A 13065-nucleotide genomic window follows, 5' to 3' on the forward strand; every position below is an offset into this window, starting at 1 on the left:
GAACTATGGGATAATTTTGAACAATTTCGTCGAGGTCATTATTTTGGCCATGAAATGGGGTTCTTAAGCTAAAATTATTCTAAAAAGTTGAAATTTTGAAAGTTGATTTTTTTAATTATTTGATATACCCCCTAAGGGACTTTGCTAAAATTGGTTAGAACTATGGGATAATTTTGACCAATTTCGTCGGGGTCATTATTTTGGCCATGAAATGGGGTTTCAAGCTAAAATTAATCCGATAAAATTAACTTTTGAGAGTTCATTTTTTTTATTTTGTTGTATTTCCTAACGGAAATGACTTATTTATTGAAAATTTTTGAAGTGTGAATAACAAAAACTGTTATTATTTTCACAGAGCCAGGAAGTCGGAGCTGACATTGAAGTTCGAGCTGGAGTGAGACCTCGGAGACTGCATCGGATTCAGCAAATTTTCAGCAACTTTTACTTGGAGTCGGAATCTGTGAAGTCGGGTATTTCTGGAGAGCTGAAGTCGTCGTTGACGTCATATCGTGCATCCAGAGTCGGATTTGTCTTCAAAGTATTGATTCAAAGTCGCTTGGAGATACCCGACTCTGCAGCCCTGACTAGTACAGAGGAGTTATGGCAACTGCAGGTTTATTTGCAAATTACAAATAAACCAAAACAATAACTTTTTTGTTATGGAGACATACCAGTTCAATAACATTTTTTGATATTATGCTGCTCCACCTCTCCGCACAAAATAACAAATCTTGTTATTCCTTCATGATTCCTTATGTGTTATTGGTTTGTTATTGCAATAACAACATAATAACAGTTTAAGTTATTCTTCGAACAAATCTTTGTTATTGATTTTTGTTATTTTAACAACTAATCCGATCATCCTAATAACACATTTCGATCTTCTCACAATATCAAAAACTGACCTTTCCAAGTTATTTCCGTCTGCTCGGGGTGCGGAAAAAACTGCCGGGAGAAACAATAAACAAGCATGAAAACTTAATCAACACCCAGTGACGCGTCTCCCACTCCCCTTTAGGGGACACGTGGCACATCCGCCCACGAACGGCTCTAGTGGCATCGTGTCAGGGAAGGGGACGAATTTATATGGAAAAAGTTTTCAAATTTCTTGTTTTTATTCAATGGTCAAAGGTTTTGCTAGGCATTGCTTGCTAAAAAATGAAATGAATGAGAAAAAATGTGTAAAATCACAAGTTTTTTTGCAAATTGACACTGTAACAAGGACAAATTCCCCTAGCCCCCATGGTTCTGGTACGATAACGGAATTTGCATAAATTTTCCCAAGCCTTATGGACCGGAAATGGAAAGGATCACACGGTATATGTGTTGGATGTCACAGAGGTTACGGCCACAGCGTGGCGTGGATGCCAAAGCCAGTTTTTTGTTATTTTTGTGGAAAGGATAAAATATCCGTTCAGGTCAGGATGTCAGGATACTACGCGTAACTTTTGCGCAATTGATTTTGTATGCACACTAATTGGATGCATTTATTCGTTCAATTTGAAATCGATACAGAGTCAGTACTTTTGATCACATTCAAAGTAAAAAATAATCTGACGGGGAAAATTTTATATATTCTAGCTATTATTATAAATATTAATACTATTAATTATTTATCTAAAAACGACTTTATCAACATTTTCAATAACATTATTTGAAATGTTGAGGAGATTAAAATTAATTTAATGAATCAAATCAAAATATTTTTTGAACAAAATAGATTTTTGATGTCTCGAAATCAACATATATCATTATTTTCGAATTTTGCAAAAATTACATTATTAAATTCATCATAAAATTATGTCAACATCAAGGTCTAAGTGAAATTCAAATTCATTAAAACCATGCATTCCGTGTGTCCTGATAAGCTTTGTTTTTTGTTTTTTGTTTCATAGGTCTCCATAAAATTAGACAAAGAGATATTTATCTATATCTTGATAAAAGATTGTCAACTCTCACTTCTTGCGTCGAGCTACCAAGTGTGAGTCCAGCGGCGTAGGCCCAGGAATGGGCCACAATCCCAGTCGCCACAACAGATTTGATGTCTTCTGCATAATTGTCGGTTTTGTTTTGGAATTTGAAAAATACGCCTTAAAATAAGCTTCCATTTTTGCAATATTCATCACATAACGTTGAATTTTCCGATATGAATTTTCAAAAACTCAAAATCTAATCTCATAATTATTATATTTTGTAAAAGTGTCTTGTATAATTAACATTTGGAAAACTTAATTTTTCTTTTTTTATATTTTTTCAGTTTCAACAGATATTTCGAACTAAAAAATGAACATTACTCGCAAATATAACAAATGCGCTATGCTCTATTTAAAAAAAATCGGCGATTTGTCAAATTGTTTAATATGTTCAACAGGTTTCACTATCATAATTTCAAAATCAAGTCTATCGTTTTAAAAGGGACTGAAAAAAATAATTTTAGAATCATAAATGTTTTTTATGTTTTCATACTAAATGAAGAAGGCAAATTTAATAAATATTTTAAGAAATATTCTTGTAATTATTTGGTAGTAAACGATAATCTAGAGGTTCGCTCCTGTTTTGTGTGACGATCCTCAGTATTCGTTGAAGTTTATTACATATTTTTTTTATTTGAATGCATTTAAAATTTCTGTTTAATTTTTTTGATTAAATTATATTGCTGTATAATTTATCATATTTCTCTTCGTTTTGCGTGAAACTTTGTCCTAAGGGTTAACTTTTGTCCCTGATCACGAATCCGAGGTATGTTTTTTGATATCTCGAGACGGAGGGGCGGTACGACCCGTTCCATTTTTGAACATGCGAAAAAAGAGGTGTTTTCAATAATTTGCAGCCTGAAATGGTGATGAGATAGAAATTCGGTGTCAAAGGGACTTTTATGTAAAATTAGACGCCCGATTTGATGGCGTACTCAGAATTCCAAAAAACGTATTTTTCATCGAAAAAAACACTAAAAAAGTTTTAAAAATTCTCCCATTTTCCGTTACTCGACTGTAAAATTTTTTGGAACATGTCATTTTATGGGAAATTTAATGTACTTTTCGAATCTACATTGACCCAGAAGGGTCATTTTTTCATTTAGAACAACATTTTTCATTTTAAAGTTTCGTGTTTTTTCTAGCTTTGCAGGATTATTTTTTAGAGTGTAACAATGGTCTACAAAGTTGTAGAGCAGACAATTACAAAAATTAAGGGGTTCGCGAGTTATCGCGATTTTACGAAAAAAAAAGTTATGAAAAGTTACTTGTTGCGTTTTTCTTTGTTTCTTCGTCCGTGTCTGTCGCGGGTGACGACGAACGGCCATGATCAACGACGACCAACATTTTCAAAACTTGTTTTCGTAAAATCGCAATAACTCGTGATGTTTTTGAACAAACCCGTTATGTTTACATATCAAAATTTTTGTAATTGTCTGCTCTCTTTTTTTTCAACCTTGATTGTTACACTCTAAATATAATCCTGCAAAGTTAGAAAAAACACGAAATTTTAAAATGAAAATTTTTGTTCTAAACGAGAAAATGACCATTCCGGGTCAATGTAGATTCGAAAAGAACATTAAATTTCCCATAAAATGACATGTTCCAAATTTTTTTACGGTCGAGTAACGGAAAATGGGAGAGTTTTTAAAACGTTTTTTGTGTTTTTTCGATAAAAAATACGTTTTCCGGAATTCTGAGTACGCCATCAAATCGAGCGTCTAATTTTACATAAAAGTCCCTTTGACACCGAATTTCTATCTCATCACCGTTTCAGGCTGCAAATTATTGAAAAACACTTCTTTTTTCGCATGTTCAAAAATGGAAGGGGTCGTACCGCCCCTCCGTCACGAGATATCAAAAAACGGACCTCGGATTCGTGATTAGGGACAAAAGTTGCCCTTTAGGACAAAGTTTCACGCAAATCGACGAGGGGTCGGGGCAACTTTTCCCGATTCCGTGTCAGTTGATAGAGAATTACCCATATGAATTTAAAATTCTAAATACAATTTTAATAATTTAGAAACAAAGAGTTTTACAAATATTAGGTAATACGGTATAGTAATAGTAGTCTATACCTGTAATGTTACCGTAAAATAAGCAAAGTTACAATAGTTCATGAAAATATTTTATGTTTTTCTTATGACCTTACGTATTTTTCTGAATTGAGGATTCAAAATTCAAAATTTACTAAATGCCTCATATTTCCGTTTTATTTTAAGTTCAAAAATAAAAAGATTAACTTAAATCAATGATTTTAAGAAATTTTAAAACCATTGTAAGTGTTTTCATCCTTAATTTTTTAAACCAATAGGTAGAGGACCCAGTTTTCGCCCTGCTCCAGTTTTCGCCCACCTACTGGATTGAATCTGTATTTAGCAAACTCATACCGTTTTTTGGTATTATGCAGGTTTACATATTCATTCATTTCTAGTACTAATTGAAACTTTCCTAATGAATTTCTATTGTTTATTAAGTTTTTATAAGCTTTTCAAAAAAAGCCTTACTGCAGCCGCCATATTTTTGTCAATTTAGACTACAGCGGGTAATAATATTAATGAGGGAAAACAACTCATTTTGTCCGAAAATAATAAAAATGAATTATTCATTAGTTCACTGTAAGTCTGAATTTCATGAAAATCTAGTGATTTACCTGTTTTAAACGTTTACCAAAGGTTATTTCAATAAAATAAAGTGGGCGATTTCTGTGCCCTTATCTTGGGTGAACAGGGAAACATGAGTTCTATCACAAATTTTGATTCAGTCATATTTTTTTAGAGAGAGTGTGAACATGTTTTGGTTTTTGTTATAATAGACAAAGAATCTCAAAATAAGCAGGATATCTAAAAAAACTCTTGGGATTTTTTGAACCTCAATTTATAATATGTACGACAAAATATGTGCACATCAATGAAATTAACTTCGGGAACATGTTGTGTATCAATAGGAGACCATATTTGCTTAGCTTTGAGTCATAATTTCATTTGGTTTCTTGATTTTTGTCGTGGGCGAAAACTGGTTCCAAGGGTGGCCGAAAATTGGATTTAGGGGGGCGAAAATAGGCCTTTCATAGCACTTTAATAAAACGCAAAATTTTATAAAAAATGAACACGTAAATGATAAAAACCTTGTGGAAACTTAAAATCAAATAGTTTATCAACGTTCTACAACAAATAGAACCAAAAACCATAAATTGTCATCAAATTCCAATCAAATTTCCTAGATTGCCACTATAAAGTGGGCGATTTCTGGGTCCTCTACCATATTTTTTGTTGGAGAGAGAGAACATTGCATTGGACTTTTGAGGATAGTTTTTTCGTTTATTACTAGACCTTTAAAACAAACTCGAATTCTATGACCCCATATCTAGAGCGCCTATTCTGGGATCTCCCGAGGCAGAATTCCCAGGAATTTTCTAAAACAGGGAGTTCCCAAAGACCGTTTTTTAACATTTTTTCCCGGTTTTCCAGAAATTTAAAGAAAATAATGGTTTGCTTTGCAAGATATAAAGTTTTAATCTTCAATCCTCTATAATCCGTTCAATTCAAAGAAAACTTTTCATGGTACCTTATGAAGTGATAGCTAATCGAATTCACTGTCAAATAAAAGAAACATTCAATAGTTTCAATTTTGAGTTAATTTATTTCCTTAACTCAATTTGGTAAATATGAAATTTTACTCGAATTTTGATCAAATGTTTGAAGAGTTGAATTTTTAAACAGGATTTGTTAATAATACAACTTTAGAATTTAAATAATATTTTTTTTCCATTTAATCTAAACAATTTGGAAAGCGATCTATACAAGTAACGGTAAAAAACACAAATCCGTAATACATGAACTACTTAAAGCTTCAAAGTTTCGCTTTTCCAACAAGTATAATCCTTCCCTTGGAACCAAACAACCTGTAACCACCAGAACTAAAGCCTTCTCGCCGCAAAATGGTGGCGCATCCAGGATGAAAACCGCAACTTTATCCAACCAAGCTCGGCCACCGCCAATCGATGTAAATTCACTCTTCGATTGAGCCTCCCTCCAAGAAAACCTCGTCCTCACCACCTTACGGTCGATATCAAGTTTCTGCCAGGCTGAACCCACAAAGGCAGCAGCGGCCCACACACAGCCCCACCGCCGTCACAATAGAAGCAGTAGCTGCAAAATCCGCTTCCGGCGAATTAGGGGTTGAGAAGACGGGAGTCGTCGTCGCCGGTTGCCTGACATAATGTTTTTCTTCCTCCCGGATTTTTGTCCAACTTGTGGCTGAGCAAAAAAACTCTCCGGATAAGCCTACCCTCTTTTATGAATTAATTCTACGACGTTCAGTACTGCGCTATAATAGAGAGATTATAACCATGGGAGCCTGGGGGATTCCGGGGACCGTTTTCTCTTCATCGAGCATTACAAGGCAGTTTCTTCTTTCTGTTCACAGGTCTCGAGGCGCTCTGGGCCGCCACCGTAGCCATGAGTAACCACCGTGGTCAACCCACCTCCTCCACCGCCGTCCTCGACTTGTCCACCCCCAACGTGCACCCCGTGGACCGATGGACCGGTCGTCCGGAACGTTCTTCACCGGTGGTGGCGGTGGCACGTACTGTCCCTACAGTACCGATTCCAGCTCGTCGTCCTACGTGCGCCCGTTCGACACTGTAAGAGCGCTGCACGAGACGGTTGTGTCACTCAGGGAGGCACTCGAGGAATCGCGACGAGAGGTTGACCAGCTGCGCAAGCAGATCAACGTGAGGGATACGGTTGAAGAGGGGAAGGACTTCAAGAAGGAGCAGGGCTCGCAGCAGAACCTGAACACCAGCGTCGAGTCGGAGGAGGTACGAGCGGCTGAAAAGAAGCAGAGACGGGTGAAGAAACGGTCTAAGGTTAAGGAGGAGAGTTCATCGCCGGTTCCGCAGGCGGAACCAAAGCAAGAATCGCCTAAGAAGAAACATTTGTCAAAAGATGGTAGTCATCAGAAGCTGTCTGTAGTGCCGGACATTCAGATCGTTTCGCACCCCGCGTCGGGACATTCCGCCATGGCGTCTCGAATTGACGTCAAGATCAAGGTGTCCTCGAACATCAACGTGGACGGGAGTAGCTCCGAAGCGGATACTTCGGAAGCTGGGAAGGAGGACGTAGAAGTTAAGGAGCAAGACACTTCAGAAACACCAGAGGATGAAGAGAAGACGATCGCTGAAGATCATCCAAAGGAAGATCAGGACAACGAGAACGTGACCGTTAGGGAAGAGTTTATCAAGGGTGATTCCTCGAACCTCAAGATCAACCTGACAAACGAGGAAAGTTTGAGTGTCCGCAAGTCCACGGAAGGGATCAATATCCGGCAGACTTCGTCGGAGAACCTGCACGTGGACGTTGACCGCCAGAGCAACGCATCCATATCGGACGGGGACAATTCGGTGTTTACGGAGGACGTTACGACGCCGGTCGAGCAGGAGCAGGGTGCCGCTGGTTATACCGCACCCGTTCCGCGGCCATCGGTCAAGAAGAGCGAATCGGACAACCAGGAAGAGGTGGACGACATCGAGTTGATCTTCTCGTCCGACGATAACAAAGACATCGGCCAGGAGGATCTGGTGTCAATTTCTGACTTTGAACCGTGGCAGGAGACCGGACAGTCGGGCACGCCGGTGTTGATCAAGTTCAAGGCACTTTCCTCGGACCAGGAGTCCAGCAAGAAGAACTCGATGGAGCGTAGTGATAGTGAGGTGGCGGAGGGGGAAACGGGCAGGGATCTAACGAAGGGGAGAAGTTTGGAGAGCCAGGACTCGAAGAAGAGTTTGGATTTCAGTGTAAAGTCTTCCAGCTTGGAGAAGGACAACAGTTTGGAGTACGGGGATGTGCGGAGGGATGACAGCTTCGATACTGGTGCTACGGGAGGGACAAGTGCTTTGGGGAAACGGTGGACAAACTATAATGTGCTGATCGAGACGGACATATCCAAGTGTGGTATCGTGGAGGAGAACATCCTGGAGATGGGCCGAAGGAATACGTGTCCCAATCCGCCAGCTTACAGGTAAGAATCTATAAAGACATACAATAAAATGCTCCAGACATTTTAATAACTGCATACATGACGATGTTTCTGTGCTCTTCTGTACAAACTACACGGAGAAAAAACAGTTCCCAAAATCGTGAACGAGCGATCACTTCGTATATATAAGAATCCCAGCAAGCTTAGTACAAGAAAGCATCGATCCATTAACTTGGATCTTGAGTTCTTCAGATTTCTAGATTTCTCGTTTACTTTTCCAAAATGTCCAATGTACATATGGTACCCGTGCCGCGTTGGTTGTTCTGAAAAAGTATTCTAGATTTATTATATACAAATTCCCCCTACCTGTAGGCCAATAATCCACACCGGGTCGCGCTCCCCGGCCACCGCCTCCAACCGGAGTCCGCTTGCGGTCAAATTCTCGCGCAGTCCCCGCACCTACTCACCCCACCAGTATCTTCCGCCGGGGAAAACCCTCCGAACGGTAACTGCCGCTTACGATTCCAGCGGCGCAAGTTCCGGACGATCCGGAATGACAGCAGCAGGTATGAGCGACGAAGCCAAGCGATCCCGGGCCGCCCAAACCGACATTACGGCCCTGTCCCAGCAGTGGCGCTCCGAAACGCACCTGTCCGGGGCCGAGTACGGTGCCGGGCTGTACACGCTGCCCTCCAAGTATGTCCCACCGCCGGCGGGGACCGGCGCTCGCAAGTATTCGCTACGGTAAGTTTCAAGTAGGATCGCTCATCAGAGAGGGATAAGATTTTACGGTTTGTTTGTTCCGTTTTCTTTTGTGTGAACACTTTCAAGTGGATTTCTGAGCAAATCCTTAGCTTCGGATTGAATTACATGGAGCCGGGTACAGTGACAGAGTGTTTGACTTCTAGCAATCTGCTTGATGTCGAGGGAATCGAGACGATGAAAGTCAATACCGGGTGGTGGATGGATCAACCATTTCTTCCTTCTTGACTCTGGTTCCAAGGAGGAGAGCTATACATTATGATATTTTTGTTTCCTTGGATCAAGATGAGAATGTCGTAGACTTCTTTTTAGTCTTTCCTTTGATACCGAGCAATCAATTTATAAGCACGTCAATCTCGATTCAGGTATCGAATGATGGAAGGCGACTCTTCAGTAGCGATGGGATACTTGTTCTTTCTCGTTGAGTGAGACATATTCAGAATCGATATGCCGAAACAAGTGAAGCCAAATTGATGGCACTAATTGTGTACTACACATTTTGATTCAAGTCGTACTTGAGTTTATGAAATTTTCATATCATAAAAAATCTCCTTATCACAATTAATTTCGGTAATTGTTCAACTAAGTTTTAATTGTAAAATATCTCACACTGCAATTTCATGTCATGAACAAGGTCCAACACTTAACATCACAAAAAAGAATGCAAAAACCAACCGCAAAATACAATTAAGTGCTGATGTAGTGCCAATAACCGGACCACCACATCAACGCTATCAAACCATAGAATTTCGTCCCAAAAGGAGAGTTCATGTCCATAGAATGTGTCTGTCAGAATATTCCTTCCAATGATACACGTTAACCTTTATTGCTACAGCTTGTTCGTTCGCTTTTGTTAGTTATGATTATTAAAATGCCTGAATTTCTATTATTTTATTCAAAGAAATATTGCAACAATTTATCTCTTAAAATCTTCCAACAAAAAATAGAATGTTCTAGTTAGAACCACCCTAAAGAACATTCCCCCCATGCGTTATGGATATTGTCCGAAGGACAGAACATAATGAACACTTTGTCTCGTGGCCCCTTAACGATAATGAGCAGGACACGTGGTGACACTATGGCAAACGGCCTTGCTTGGTCCAATATTGAAGCATGCTGTTAGCAGCATTATTTAGAGTGGGTGATATTTTCGATAGTATTTTGCTTGAATGTTTAATATAATCCGATGGATTTATTATGGTTTCATCAAATAAATAGAGCCTAACATTTCAAAAGAGCACATAACTTTTGTAAACAATAGTTTATCCCTTTCACTCAAATGACAATTTAGATAAGGTGTGAAAGGGACACACTCTTGTTTAAAAAATGTATGTGCCCTAATGAAATTGCAAGCACGAAATGTTCAAGGAGAATCCGTTGCATGGAGTCAAATGGTGGTTTCGTGAAGAAGTGATACACCATGCGTCTCCATCAAAACAAAAGATATTCAAAAATACTCGCAAACGACTACAATTGATTTATTGGCGGTTTTTATGTTCCTTCTGGCTTGAAAAACTCTATTCCTGAAAAGAATGAATTTAATCAAATTTAATAAGATGTATTTATGTTGAAGTCAATAATATATAACAAACATACAATAATACTGCATGCTTCAGTATTTTCAAAAATGCTAAAAATATGTTTGATAAACCAAACTATGTTGTTTTATGCCAAAAAAGGCAGATAAAGTAGCATTAATAGCGATTAATTCAGCCCTAGAATTGATTTTAGATAACATTTTTAACGTATCAAAAAGTTTAAAATTAGTTTAACAAAATTTTGAAAAATAGTGATAGCAGTTTTTTTGGTTCCATCGCAAAATGTCAACTTGACGATTTATTTATTTTTTGCATAGAAATCTGAAAAAAATCACAAATGGTTGTCTGGCAAGCCTTTTTTCGTTGCATTTTAAAATTAACATATTGCTTTGAACACTATTGCAGTTTTTCACATAAAAATATCAAAAGGTATACTTATGTCTGTAAGAATCGAAAACCCACAAAGTCAATAGGTACTGAAGCATAAATGTAGTATTTCGAAAGGATTTAAAAATATATATGACTTTAGAAAAATGTCGGAATTTCAATTTGTTAAGACTCTTCCTCATTTTTAAACTTTTTATTTTAAAAATGTGTCCATGTGACATATGGATGGTCCGTTATAGCATTGCAGACATTTTTTAAATTTGAAAACAGAGTAGTTTCTAGAATTTCACACAAAAGTCCTAATTTTAATATTTTTGTACTTTGTCCATCGAAAAAAAACTGTTCGATTTGTTTTTTTTTTAGCAAAGTAGTAGGTTAGGAAAGAAGCATAAATCATATTGAAATGTAAGTTGTGATAAGTTATGACACTTAATTTTGACATTTTGAAATGTTAGGCTTCAATTCATAAAAAATAACAGAAACATCAAAAAAATTCCTGAATGTTTAATTTGTTTAACACTGGTTTGTAAAGAGAGACTTTTTTATTTACTTTACCTAATACACAGTTACAAAACCCTAAATTACGCATTTTTGAAAAAAAAATGTGATCGCAACGAACTTGGAGCCGTATTGTTAAACCGATTCCAGTAGATTGTGGTAGATTTTCTTGAAATAATTTGAGCTGTCAAAAATCCACCGAAGCATCTGAATACCATATAATTCTATTAAATTTGGTGTAATATTACACCCTGAAATATGTACTTGACCGAAATGTCAAGCTCATATATGCTTTTATCCTTTCCATCCTTCATCGGTGTGATGGCCGAGTAGGCTAAAGCGCCAATCCTTACTGTTTCAAAAATTAGTACTGTCCAGACTCGATTATTCGAAGGCCTTGGCAAAATTTCACTTCGGATAATCGAATCACAAAAAAATCGTTGTCTTATTTTTGATTGTCGAGCTTAGGTATGACCCCTAGACTACTCTAAAAAGTTTTTGATTTTTTTAATCAAAGATGGCGGCCAAAATGGCCGGCAATCAACCTCTCAAATTTAAAAAAAACGTGGTCGCAGAACTCGAATTTGATGTTAAAAGTTAGAAAATAAAAAAATACGAGAAACATTTTTTTTTCTTTATGATTCGATTATATGAAGTCCCTACAAACCTTCGGATAATCGAAACTTCAGATTATCGAGTATGGACTGTTATTCATTTTTGTAGAACATTTTAAAATCTCTTTGATTAATTTCTGCTGTGTTTGGACATTTTGCCAACAAAACATTCACAGCATTAAACATTTTCCTAAATAAAATCGCTATTGTGTGAATTACAAATAATATTCTTACAACAATGTAATGTAATATTATTTTACAAATAATAAATATATTTGAGCTTAAAATAATGTTATTTACTATCATTAATTTATGTAGGATATTAGTCGTAGGAGACAACCAAATAAATTCAGCCTTTCGAAAAAGGTCAAAATCAGCTTGAAAATAGTTCCAACAGCTAAAAAGTTATATCCCATTAATAGTGATTAAGATATCCTTCATCTCAACAGCTCCCATTTTAAACCCTTTAATTCAATCCCTGCCAGCGTCCTTGGCTCACGTCAACAGCAATTTATTTCCACCCCGATGCGATGTTTCAATTAACCCCCAACTCAACACTTCATTTGAGGAGACTAGTAGAGCACCCGTCTTCAGGGAGAGACAGCGGAGGAGACTCCTGAAAGTGATTTCCATCTCAAACGTGCTCGAGTGGCGTTGCAGCAAAAGTCCTGCGAGAGTCACAACATGGCGTGACTGTGCTCATTTACGGCTCGCGTTGATGTTCATTTATCAGGTGCCTTTAATCTTAATTGTGAAATGTGAACAAATCCATTCATTTCGTTCTACGTACGGCTTGGCAAACAAAACTGGGGAAGGAGGCACGTTCCGGCAACGCTTTGTCTTGGACGACAGTCGTGTAACTTGCAGAAAGAAAGCTTTTTTTCATGCAAATTATTTCGTCACCATTTCCGAGTACCCTCTTCCGTTTCTCGGGGCTTTCTTTTGTTGTTGTACGCGACTCTTTCCCTCTCCACATAACCTCAAAGCGCACGTGGGTAAAACACGCGGTAAACATGTTGTGTCTCTTTATTTCCTGCTGCTTCCGGGTTTCGTGAAGGCCATCGGATAAGACTCAGGAGGCGCGTCGAGTGCTGTTGAGCGATATCAACTTTACCAGCATGGTGCCGGAGCTGTCCCGTTCGGCGGATCATCTCTGCCAGCACCAGCAAGAGTCGGAGGAGCACAATGACGAGAACCGGTCGCCCAACTACTGCAAGGGCAACCTGCTCAAGACGCCGGAGGCCGGCAAGGGGTACCAGAACCTCTGTCGTGCAAAGTGACTTCCAATAACTAACCTCACTTAACCGTCTCGTT

General features: G+C 38.1%; 1 protein-coding gene across 1 annotated transcript in view; it reads left to right on the forward strand.

The window, feature by feature from the left end:
* Positions 1–13065, forward strand: part of LOC6032291 — a 72033-nt gene that overhangs the window by 42238 nt on the left and 16730 nt on the right. Inside the window, exons 2-4 of the mRNA XM_038253926.1 lie at positions 6402–7994; positions 8325–8696; positions 12809–13003. Of these exons, the coding sequence (XP_038109854.1) occupies positions 6514–7994; positions 8325–8696; positions 12809–13003 (2048 nt within the window). The 5' untranslated portion in view covers positions 6402–6513. The remainder of the gene's footprint in view (positions 1–6401; positions 7995–8324; positions 8697–12808; positions 13004–13065) is intronic.

Source organism: Culex quinquefasciatus, chromosome 2 (assembly GCF_015732765.1).
Source record: "Culex quinquefasciatus strain JHB chromosome 2, VPISU_Cqui_1.0_pri_paternal, whole genome shotgun sequence".
Taxonomy (NCBI): Eukaryota; Metazoa; Arthropoda; class Insecta; order Diptera; family Culicidae; genus Culex; species Culex quinquefasciatus.